The sequence below is a fragment of the Pseudophryne corroboree genome, chromosome 1 (genome assembly GCF_028390025.1).
Source record: "Pseudophryne corroboree isolate aPseCor3 chromosome 1, aPseCor3.hap2, whole genome shotgun sequence".
Lineage (NCBI taxonomy): Eukaryota > Metazoa > Chordata > Amphibia > Anura > Myobatrachidae > Pseudophryne > Pseudophryne corroboree.
Window position 1 is genome coordinate 231,680,450 of NC_086444.1, and position 13,108 is coordinate 231,693,557.

The 13,108-nt window shown below is 45.1% G+C and overlaps 1 protein-coding gene across 5 annotated transcripts in view; it reads right to left on the reverse strand.

Annotated features, from left to right (window-relative positions):
* The window catches only part of EPB41L4A (erythrocyte membrane protein band 4.1 like 4A), a 419,914-nt gene that overhangs the window by 12,433 nt on the left and 394,373 nt on the right, over positions 1 to 13,108 (reverse strand). For all 5 annotated transcript variants that reach the window (XM_063964124.1, XM_063964123.1, XM_063964121.1 and 2 more), the window contains 3 exons: positions 1,259 to 1,306; positions 597 to 665; positions 210 to 320 (listed from right to left, as the gene is read on the reverse strand). In XM_063964124.1, coding sequence (XP_063820194.1) covers positions 210 to 320; positions 597 to 665; positions 1,259 to 1,306 — 228 coding nt within the window. The remainder of the gene's footprint in view (positions 1 to 209; positions 321 to 596; positions 666 to 1,258; positions 1,307 to 13,108) is intronic.

The following is a 13,108-nucleotide window of genomic DNA, read 5'->3' on the forward strand; positions in this document are numbered from 1 at the left end:
TGTTGGACATTTTGTTACCAAGCCCTCGGTTTCCATAATGTGGAACTTTCTCCACTGCTATTAGTGAGAAAAAGTTGATGTTTTTTTCGCTTTTCAGAATTCCTGAATCACCTGTGTTGCTCTCAGTGTCTTGATATAAATGCATAGTAAATAATTACTGAGAGTGCTGTACTGGTAATGAACTTCTTGTAGTACCCTAGAAAGCTTACTTGACTTCTGAGAGAACCGATCTTTCTCCATCAGAACATTGCGATCTTCTGTACTGACGAAAGCTGCGGGGGGAGTGAGAGTGTCTGATACGTATGGGGTCACCTTGAGTCCTACATGGGACAAAAGCAATGCATGTAACCTGACATGACTTGTTACTGTGTGATATTACACACTATTAAACACCTGTGTAGCATTTCATGTCATCTACTGTAAACGTAATGATGGATTTCATACTTTCCTTGTAACTATCTGTAAAACCGATTTAAACATATCTATTTTGTTTACACTTCCAGTATTGCACAAATGGGCTTGGAAATCAAGTTTTCTGAGCAGTTTAATCAGCTGACATGTAGCGGCATGAGTGCATTTAAGGTGAATTAACTTACTCTATTTTCATGTAAGGAATTTCCTTTAATTGTTCTGCAGATAAGCCTGAGGGATCGACCAGTTCCTTCCTGCAAAATGAACAATTTACAGAAATCAACACATTATATTCGGGTAATTCCTTGTCAACATTCAACCCCGCACAGTGGTCTATAGTGGGGACTATAATTTATTATATTATACAGTATATTATTTATTTGTTCTTGCTGTAATTACCTCAATAAGACTTTTTGTTTAGAGCTACAAACATTACATTTAAAGTCTGCATATAGCATTCATAAGTCAGCTTTTAGGCTACGGCCACACATAGCGGCCACACAGGTCCCACTGAATGGGACTCGATTGGCCGGGAGGAGAGTTCTGTGTGCACATGGATCCTGTTCTGCGGGATCCCACAGAACAGTAATCCAGCCAATGACACGCGGGATTTCAATAGCACACAGTGCCGCACTGTGTGAACTCATACATTGAAATGTATGTGTTCACCTTGAAATCCTGCCATCCGGCTCAATCGCAGCATGCTGTGGTTGGATCCGGCGGCGACGTGACTGCCGCACATGTGTAGGCGTCTGCATAGGCGCCCATGTGCAGGTTCCTTTCCAGCCAAGGGCCGCCATACATACAGGCTATTTTGAAAAGTAATGTGCAAATAATAAACACTTACTGAATGTGTTTCCACAATTCTTCCTTTGCTTGAACATCTGGGCTTCTCCTAAGAAACAAAGAGACATAAACCATTCATTACTTTACCTTTACTACTGGTTCTTTAGTTTGGTAAATAGCGCTGCAAAAAATTGACCACAGATTGATGTTTCTAGAACCAGTGATGTCATGACAGTGACCGGGCCAAATACGGTCTAAAAGTTATCATTGTTAGCCCCTATACTGCTGTCTCACATACAGATACAGATGTGTCCTCAGACATCTAGCCTCAATACACCATACAGTGCAAGATGCCTGGTGTGACTCTAGCACCAAGCGTAATTTTCTTGCCAAAAATGTGTCTTACTGTGTAGATTAATTTGGTATGCGACATTTGTACATCTGTGTGCGATTGAGTCTGTATATGAAGCACATCGAAACTTGGCCTGGAAAACAGCAACAGCAGCTGCATCGTAGCACTTCGTATGCAGATTCAGAGACTCAGGGGTATATGCAATTGCGGTCGAATTCCCGAAATTGTCGAAAAACTGGACTTTTTCGCCAAAAAAAAAAAAAATCGACAATGCAATTCAGTACTTTCCGTCAAAAAAAACGGACTTTCAAAATTCGACTTTTTGAAATTCGACATTTGTCAAATTCGACTTTTCTGCAATGGTACAAATGCGGCAATTCGACAAAAGTATATTCAATTGAAGTTCGGAAATTCGACAACAGTGCTTTTAGACAGTAAATTCGTCATTTTCAATCCGCCACACTTTGGTGGGTGAATCTAATAAAAAAAAATTAAAACATGTTTTTTTTGGTGTTTTTTTTATTGGTAATAGCATATCTATTTATATTAGAAGGGATTAGGTACTTGGTTTGTCTTTTTGGGAGGCACAAGTATTATTTATATATTTAAAAAAAAAAAAAAAAAAAAAAATATATATATATATATATATATATATATATATTTTTTTTTTTTAAATGGAATGGTAAAATTCCGGAAAAAAATGGCGTGGGGTCCCCCCTCCAAAGCATAACCAGCCTCGGGCTCTTCGAGCCGGTCCTGGTTCTAAAAATCCGGGGGGAAAATGGACAGGGGATCCCCCGTATTTTTAAAAAACCAGCACCGGGCTCTGCGCCTGGTGCTGGTGCAAAAAATACGGGGGACAAAAAGAGTAGGGGTCCCCCATATTTTTTACACCAGCATCGGGCTCCACTAGCTGGACAGATAATGCCACAGCCGGGGGTCACTTTTATACAGCGCCCTGCGGCCGTGGCATTAAATATCCAACTAGTCACCCCTGGCCGGGGTACCCTAGGGGAGTGGGGACCCCCTCAATCAAGGGGTCCCCCCCCCCCAGCCACCCAAGGGCCAGGGGTGAAGCCCGAGGCTGTCCCCCCATCCAAGGGCTGCGGATGGGGGGCTGATAGCCTTGAGAAAATGACAAGAATATAGTTTTTTCCTGTAGTACTACAAGTCCCAGCAAGCCTCCCCGCAAGCTGGTACTTGGAGAACCACAAGTACCAGCATGCGGGAGAAAAACGGGCCCGCTGGTACCTGTAGTACTACTGGAAAAAAAATACCCAAATAAAAACAGGAGACACACACCTTGAGAGTAAAACTTTATTGCACACCTGCCCCGACACACACATACTTACCTATGTTGACACGAAGCAGTCGGTCCTCTTCTCCAAGTAGAATCCACGGGTACCTATAAATAAAAGATAATTATACTCACCTCAATCCAGTGTCCAGATATAAATCCTCGTACTTGGCAAAACAAATAAACGAACACCCGGACCAGCGGACTGAATGGGGTCCCATGTTTACACATGGAACCCCTTTCCCCGAATGCAGAGACCCCCCCGTGACTACTGTCACAGAAAGGTCTCTTAAGCCAATCAGCGAGCGCAACGTCCTGGCACTCTGCTGATTGGCTGCACGTCTGAGCTGTCAGACAGCGCATCGCAAAGCCTCTCCATTATACTCAATGGTGGGAACTTTGCGTCAGCGGTGAGGTCACCCGCGGTCAGCGGCTGACCGCGGGTAACCCCACTGCTGACGGCAAAGTTCCCACCATTGAAAGTAATGGAGAGGCTTTGCGATGCGCTGTCTGAGGTCACACGCGCATACAGCCAATCAGGTGAGTGCAACGAAGTAGCGCTTCCTGATTGGCTGAAGGGACCTCGGTGACAGCAGTCACGTGGGGTCCCGGCATTCGGGGAAAGGGGTCCCATGTGTAAACATGGGACCCCTTTCAGTCCGCTGGTCCGGGTGTTCGTTTATTTGTTTTGCCAAGTACGAGGATTTATATCTGGACACTGGATTGAGGTGAGTATAATTTTATTCACAAGTACCCCGGATCGTCGGATCAGGAGACGTGGCAGTCGGCAGGTCAACATAGGTAAGTATGTGTGTGTCGGCAGGTGTGCAATAAAGTTTTACTCTCAAGGTGTGTGTCTCCTGTTTTTATTTGGGTATTTTTTCCCCAGTAGTACTACAGGTACCAGCGGGCCTGTTTTTCTCCCGCATGCTGGTACTTGTGGTTCTCCAAGTACCAGCTTGCGGGGGAGGCTTGCTGGGACTTGTAGTACTACTGGAAAAAACAATATTCTTGTCATTTTCTCAAGGCTATCAGCCCCCCATCCGCAGCCCTTGGATGGGGGGGACAGCCTCGGGCTTCACCCCTGGCCCTTGGGTGGCTGGGGGGGACGACCCCTTGATTGAAGGGGTCCCCACTCCCCCAGGGTACCCCGGCCAGGGGTGACTAGTTGGATATTTAATGCCACGGCCGCAGGGCGCTGTATAAAAGTGACCCCCGGCTGTGGCATTATCTGTCCAGCTAGTGGAGCCCGATGCTGGTGTAAAAAATACGGGGGACCCCTACTCTTTTTGTCCCCCGTATTTTTTGCACCAGGCGCAGAGCCCGGTGCTGGTTTTAAAAATACGGGGGATCCCCTGTCCATTTTTCCCCCGGATTTTTAGAACCAGGACCAGCTCGAAGAGCCCGAGGCTGGTTATGCTTTGGAGGGGGGATCCCACGCCATTTTTTTCCGTGTTTTTTCCCGTTTTTAAAAAATCGGAACAAAATCCGTCAAATCGGCCGTTTTTCGTCAGCGGGACTGTCGAATCCGTTTTTTATTGAATATGGTCAGTTTCGGCACCCACTTGCCGAAATTAGACTGTCGAATTGAAAAACGGCCGAAAAATTGCCGCGATTCGCCACTAATTGCATATACCCCTCAGTCGGGCACAAATATAGCAGTGTCAAATTAATCAGCACAGTCTCCTGGTGCATCCTAGTTGTATCGACATACGCTCAAGTCACTTTATTATGGCCACCAGCTAATAGCCAAAGTAACTGCTTCGGAGCCCCATATGCAGCAGGTTTTGCTGAACTGTCGTTTTAGACACGTCTGGTAGCCCACAGGTTAATTTTGATGGTGAGCTGCTTCACTGTAGCATGTCGTTCGGCCGTAATGGCACATGGTGCTCCGCAGTTACCATGACGATTATTCGCAATGGTGCCATTTGTCCAGTCACATTACTCCTTCACCACAGCAGCACGCGAACAGATCACAAACTGCGCTGTTTCAGAAATACTGCCACCCGTGGCCCGAAAACTGATAAACACCCCTTTTTGCAATTTGCATAAATCGCCCCTTTTACCCATGACAGCAACAAGTGATATGTGTGCAGATGGCCTATCGCACACCATATATACCCACTAAGCCAGCGCACATCACGTGACGTACTTCATGGGATACGTGCTGCCAACGTCAAATGTAGGAGGTGATCAAAATAATGTGACTCGACCATGTAGTATTGATATAGCGCAACAGTGGAAGCCGATGCAATATAGTAAAACCTGTATCACTGGATGGGTGAGTTACCTACAAGATCTCCCTGGCGATTAATATATTGATACATCTCAGCGCAAACTCATCCTGTGTCGCTGAGATGAGCAAATATGGAGAAGATGGCAATCTTGTTATCCTCACTAACATCATGCCTCCTCATGCATACAATCCCTATCTTACACACAGTAACAAATCATACTTTAGCTCTGATGATTTCTTTCTTTACTCTAGTTTATCTGTGGGATTCTTTTCTTTCCTTCTGCAAAGGTTTAATGAACTCATTGTAAGAAGAGAAGGCAGCGTCTGCTCAATCAAAATCAATATTTTCAGATCTACTTGTGGTAACCTTTTGAAAACATAATTATTCTTTATTTGTTTCCCATCATTAAAAACAAAGACTGTGGATGTACGTCTATTTGTGAGGTCTAATTAGTATGAGGATGTATGTTGCAGACAAAAAGCCCATCACTGAACTCTACAATAAAAACCATGTACAGTACTTGTTCATGTCCAAAAGTGAATATTTCTAGAAACAGGCTCATAGATCTATAGAGGAAATTACATGGGTACTAGTGTATAATGAGGAATGAGAATATCTCATTTAATATATCTTAATAATAAAATATCTCATTAAATATTTGTGTAAGCTAATTTATTGCTTGGGCTTTTAAATGAAAATATATGGGGTGGAGTTTCTAATCATTGCGTTCACATAGTACATTTCTATTTAAAGATCACAGTGAGGCTGTTCGTGTTTCCATATAAACGCTGACATAAAAGTGTTATCATTATGATAATACAGGTTGAGTATCCCATATCCAAATATTCCGAAATACGGAATATTCCGAAATACGGACTTTTTTGAGTGAGAGTGAGATAGTGAAATCTTTGTTTTCTGTGGCTCAATGTACTCAAACTTTGTTTAATACACAAAGTTATTAAAAATATTGTATTAAATGACCTTCAGGCTGTGTGTATAAGGTGTATATGATACATAAATGAATTGTGTGAATGTACACACACTTTGTTTAATGCACAAAGTTACAAAAAATATTGGCTAAAATAACCTTCAGGCTGTGTGTATAAGGTGTATATGAAACATAAATGCATTCTGTGCTTAGACTTGGGTCCCATCGCCATGATATATCATTATGGTATGCAATTATTCCAAAATACGGAAAAATCCGATATCCAAAATACCTCTGGTCCCAAGCGTTTTGGATAAGGGATACTCAACCTGTATTAGCTAGAGATGTGCACTTGAAATTTTTCGGGTTTTGTGTTTTGGTTTTGGGTTCGGTTCCGCGGCCGTGTTTTGGGTTCGACCGCGTTTTGGCAAAACCTCACCGAATTTTTTTTGTCGGATTCGGGTGTGTTTTGGATTCGGGTGTTTTTTTCAAAAAACACTAAAAAACAGCTTAAATCATAGAATTTGGGGGTCATTTTGATCCCAAAGTATTATTAACCTCAAAAACCATAATTTCCACTAATTTTCAGTCTATTCTGAATACCTCACACCTCACAATATTATTTTTAGTCCTAAAATTTGCACCGAGGTCGCTGGATGACTAAGCTAAGCGACCCTAGTGGCCGACACAAACACCGGGCCCATCTAGGAGTGGCACTGCAGTGTCACGCAGGATGGCCCTTCCAAAAAACACTCCCCAAACAGCACATGACGCAAAGAAAAAAAGAGGCGCAATGAGGTAGCTGTGTGAGTAAGATAAGCGACCCTAGTGGCCGACACAAACACCGGGCCCATCTAGGAGTGGCACTGCAGTGTCACGCAGGATGGCCCTTCCAAAAAACACTCCCCAAACAGCACATGACGCAGAGAAAAAAAGAGGCGCAATGAGGTAGCTGTGTGAGTAAGATAAGCGACCCTAGTGGCCGACACAAACACCGGGCCCATCTAGGAGTGGCACTGCAGTGTCACGCAGGATGGCCCTTCCAAAAAACACTCCCCAAACAGCACATGACGCAAAGAAAAAAAGAGGCGCAATGAGGTAGCTGTGTGAGTAAGATAAGCGACCCTAGTGGCCGACACAAACACCTGGCCCATCTAGGAGTGGCACTGCAGTGTCACGCAGGATGGCCCTTCCAAAAAACACTCCCCAAACAGCACATGACGCAAAGAAAAAAAGAGGCGCAATGAGGTAGCTGTGTGAGTAAGATAAGCGACCCTAGTGGCCGACACAAACACCGGGCCCATCTAGGAGTGGCACTGCAGTGTCACGCAGGATGGCCCTTCCAAAAAACACTCCCCAAACAGCACATGACGCAAAGAAAAAAAGAGGCGCAATGAGGTAGCTGTGTGAGTAAGATAAGCGACCCTAGTGGCCGACACAAACACCGGGCCCATCTAGGAGTGGCACTGCAGTGTCACGCAGGATGGCCCTTCCAAAAAACACTCCCCAAACAGCACATGACGCAAAGAAAAAAAGAGGCGCAATGAGGTAGCTGTGAGTAAGATAAGCGACCCTAGTGGCCGACACAAACACCGGGCCCATCTAGGAGTGGCACTGCAGTGTCACGCAGGATGGCCCTTCCAAAAAACACTCCCCAAACAGCACATGACGCAAAGAAAAATGAAAGAAAAAAGAGGTGCAAGATGGAATTGTCCTTGGGCCCTCCCACCCACCCTTATGTTGTATAAACAGGACATGCACACTTTAACCAACCCATCATTTCAGTGACAGGGTCTGCCACACGACTGTGACTGAAATGACGGGTTGGTTTGGACCCCCACCAAAAAAGAAGCAATTAATCTCTCCTTGCACAAACTGGCTCTACAGAGGCAAGATGTCCACCTCATCATCATCCTCCGATATATCACCGTGTACATCCCCCTCCTCACAGATTATCAATTCGTCCCCACTGGAATCCACCATCTCAGCTCCCTGTGTACTTTGTGGAGGCAATTGCTGCTGGTCAATGTCTCCACGGAGGAATTGATTATAATTCATTTTAATGAACATCATCTTCTCCACATTCTCTGGAAGTAACCTCGTACGCCGATTGCTGACAAGGTGAGCTGCGGCACTAAACACTCTTTCGGAGTACACACTTGTGGGAGGGCAACTTAGGTAGAATAAAGCCAGTTTGTGCAAGGGCTTCCAAATTGCCTCTTTTTCCTGCCAGTATAAGTACGGACTGTGTGACGTGCCTACTTGGATGCGGTCACTCATATAATCCTCCACCATTCTTTCAATGGGGAGAGAATCATATGCAGTGACAGTAGACGACATGTCCGTAATCGTTGACAGGTCCTTCAGTCCGGACCAGATGTCAGCATCAGCAGTCGCTCCAGACTGCCCTGCATCACCGCCAGCGGGTGGGCTCGGAATTCTGAGCCTTTTCCTCGCACCCCCAGTTGCGGGAGAATGTGAAGGAGGAGATGTTGACAGGTCGCGTTCCGCTTGACTTGACAATTTTCTCACCAGCAGGTCTTTGAACCCCAGCAGACTTGTGTCTGCCGGAAAGAGAGATCCAAGGTAGGTTTTAAATCTAGGATCGAGCACGGTGGCCAAAATGTAGTGCTCTGATTTCAACAGATTGACCACCCGTGAATCCTTGTTAAGCGAATTAAGGGCTCCATCCACAAGTCCCACATGCCTAGCGGAATCGCTCCGTGTTAGCTCCTCCTTCAATGTCTCCAGCTTCTTCTGCAAAAGCCTGATGAGGGGAATGACCTGACTCAGGCTGGCAGTGTCTGAACTGACTTCACGTGTGGCAAGTTCAAAGGGCAGCAGAACCTTGCACAACGTTGAAATCATTCTCCACTGCGCTTGAGACAGGTGCATTCCACCTCCTATATCGTGCTGAATTGTATAGGCTTGAATGGCCTTTTGCTGCTCCTCCAACCTCTGAAGCATATATAGGGTTGAATTCCACCTCGTTACCACTTCTTGCTTCAGATGATGGCAGGGCAGGTTCAGGCGTTTTTGGTGTTGCTCCAGTCTTCTGTACGTGGTGCCTGTACGCCGAAAGTGTCCCGCAATTCTTCTGGCCACCGACAGCATCTCTTGCACGCCCCTGTCGTTTTTTAAAAAATTCTGCACCACCAAATTCAAGGTATGTGCAAAACATGGGACGTGCTGGAATTTGCCCATATTTAATGCACACACAATATTGCTGGCGTTGTCCGATGCCACAAATCCACAGGAGAGTCCAATTGGGGTAAGCCATTCCGCGATGATCTTCCTCAGTTGCCGTAAGAGGTTTTCAGCTGTGTGCGTATTCTGGAAACCGGTGATACAAAGCGTAGCCTGCCTAGGAAAGAGTTGGCGTTTGCGAGATGCTGCTACTGGTGCCGCCGCTGCTGTTCTTGCGGCGGGAGTCCATACATCTACCCAGTGGGCTGTCACAGTCATATAGTCCTGACCCTGCCCTGCTCCACTTGTCCACATGTCCGTGGTTAAGTGGACATTGGGTACAGCTGCATTTTTTAGGACACTGGTGACTCTTTTTCTGAGGTCTGTGTACATTTTCGGTATCGCCTGCCTAGAGAAATGGAACCTAGATGGTATTTGGTACCGGGGACACAGTACCTCCAACAAGTCTCTAGTTGGCTCTGCAGTAATGATGGATACCGGAACCACATTTCTCACCACCCAGGATGCCAAGGCCTCAGTTATCCGCTTTGCAGCAGGATGACTGCTGTGATATTTCATCTTCCTCGCAAAGGACTGTTGGACAGTCAATTGCTTGGTGGAAGTAGTAAAAGTGGTCTTACGATTTCCCCTCTGGGATGACCATCGACTCCCAGCAGCAACAACAGCAGCGCCAGCAGCAGTAGGCGTTACACGCAAGGATGCATCGGAGGAATCCCAGGCAGGAGAGGAATCGTCAGAATTGCCAGTGACATGGCCTGCAGGACTTTTGGCATTCCTGGGGAAGGAAGAAATTGACACTGAGGGAGTTGGTGGGGTGGTTTGCGTGAGCTTGGTTACAAGAGGAAGGGATTTACTGGTCAGTGGACTGCTTCCGCTGTCGCCCAAAGTTTTTGAACTTGTCACTGACTTATTATGAATGCGCTGCAGGTGACGTATAAGGGAGGATGTTCCGAGGTGGTTAACGTCCTTACCCCTACTTATTACAGCTTGACAAAGGCAACACACGGCTTGACAAATGTTGTCCGCATTTCTGTTGAAATACTTCCACACCTAAGAGCTGATTTTTTTGGTATTTTCACCAGGCATGTCAACGGCCATATTCCTCCCACGGACAACAGGTGTCTCCCCGGGTGCCTGACTTAAACAAACCACCTCACCATCAGAATCCTCCTTGTCAATTTCCTCCCCAGCGCCAGCAACACCCATATCCTCCTCATCCTGGTGTACTTCAACACTGACATCTTCAATCTGACTATCAGGAACTGGACTGCGGGTGCTCCTTCCAGCACTTGCAGGGGGCGTGCAAATGGTGGAAGGCGCATGCTTTTCACGTCCAGTGTTGGGAAGGTCAGGCATCGCAACCGACACAATTGGACTCTCCTTGTGGATTTGGGATTTCGAAGAACGCACAGTTCTTTGCGGTGCTTTTGCCAGCTTGAGTCTTTTCATTTTTCTAGCGAGAGGCTGAGTGCTTCCATCCTCATGTGAAGCTGAACCACTAGCCATGAACATAGGCCAGGGCCTCAGCCGTTCCTTGCCACTCCGTGTGGTAAATGGTATATTGGCAAGTTTACGCTTCTCCTCCGACAATTTTATTTTAGATTTTGGAGTCCTTTTTTTTACTGATATTTGGTGTTTTGGATTTTACATGCTCTGTACTATGACATTGGGCATCGGCCTTGGCAGACGACGTTGCTGGCATTTCATCGTCTCGGCCATGACTAGTGGCAGCAGCTTCAGCACGAGGTGGAAGTGGATCTTGATCTTTCCCTAATTTTGGAACCTCAATATTTTTGTTCTCCATATTTTAATAGGCACAACTAAAAGGCACCTCAGGTAAACAATGGAGATGGATGGATACTAGTATACTTATGGATGGACGAGCGACTGCCGACACAGAGGTAGCTACAGCCGTGGACTACCGTACTGTGTCTGCTGCTAATATAGACTGGATGATAATGAGATGAAATCAATATATATATATATATATATATATAATATCACTAGTACTGCAGCCGGACAGGTATATATATTTATTATGTAATGACTGATGACGGACCTGCTGGACACTGTCAGCTCAGCAGCACCGCAGACTGCTACAGTAAGCTACTATAGTAGTATGTATAAAGAAGAAAGAAAAAAAAAAAAAAACACGGGTAGGTGGTATACAATTATGGATGGACGAGCGACTGCCGACACAGAGGTAGCTACAGCCGTGGACTACCGTACTGTGTCTGCTGCTAATATAGACTGGATGATAATGAGATGAAATCAATATATATATATATATAATATAATATCACTAGTACTGCAGCCGGACAGGTATATATATTTATTATGTAATGACTGATGACGGACCTGCTGGACACTGTCAGCTCAGCAGCACCGCAGACTGCTACAGTAAGCTACTATAGTAGTATGTATAAAGAAGAAAGAAAAAAAAAAAACCACGGGTAGGTGGTATACAATTATGGATGGACGAGTGATTGCCGACACAGAGGTAGCTACAGCCGTGGACTACCGTACTGTGTCTGCTGCTAATATAGACTGGATGATAATGAGATGAAATCAATATATATATATATAATATCACACTAGTACTGCAGCCGGACAGGTAGATATATTTATTATGTAATGACTGATGACGGACCTGCTGGACACTGTCAGCTCAGCAGAACCGCAGACTGCTACAGTAAGCTACTATAGTAGTATGTATAAAGAAGAAAGAAAAAGAAAAAACCACGGGTAGGTGGTATACAATTATGGATGGACGAGCGACTGCCGACACAGAGGTAGCTACAGCCGTGGACTACCGTACTGTGTCTGCTGCTAATATAGACTGGATGATAATGAGATGAAATCAATATATATATATATATAATATCACTAGTACTGCAGCCGGACAGGTATATATATTTATTATGTAATGACTGATGACGGACCTGCTGGACACTGTCAGCTCAGCAGCACTGCAGACTGCTACATTAAGCTACTATAGTAGTATGTATAAAGAAGAAAGAAAAAAGAAAAAACCACGGGTAGGTGGTATACAATATTATATATATATTATATACAATTATATATATATATATATATATATATATATATATATTAAACTGGTGGTGATTATTAAACTGGTGGTCAGGTCACTGGTCACACTATCAGCAACTTGCAAGTAGTACTCCTAAGCAGACAATCACAATATATATTATACTGGTGGTCAGTGTGGTCACAATGGCAGTGTGGCACTCTGGCAGCAAAAGTGTGCACTGTACGTTATATGTACTCCTGAGTCCTGCTCTCAGACTCTAACTGCTCCCCACTGTCAGTGTCTCCCCCACAAGTCAGATACACATTATACAGTCACACTATCTATCTATCACTTCAGCAAGTAGTAGTACTCCTCCTAATGCTCCCCAAAATTACTACTGTGTCTCTCTCTACTCTAGTCTCACTCTCTTCTCTATAAACGGAGAGGACGCCAGCCACGTCCTCTCCCTATGAATCTCAATGCACGTGTGAAAATGGCGGCGACGCGCGTCTCCTTATATAGAATCCGAGTCTCGCGATAGAATCCGAGCCTCGCGAGAATCCGACAGCGGGATGATGACGTTCGGGCGCGCTCGGGTTAACCGAGCAAGGCGGGAAGATCCGAGTCGCTCGGCCCCGTGTAAAAAAAAAAGTTCGGGCGGGTTCGGATTCCGAGGAACCGAACCCGCTCATCTCTAGTATTAGCGTTACACCGAAGGTAAACTGAAGGGAAACATACTACAAACCAACACCACTATAGATGGACTGCTTTAATGCCACAAAAATATGTAATTAATTTCTCATGCTGCAAAATCTACTCTGCACCTCATGCATATCATCTGTGTTTCTGAATTATGAAA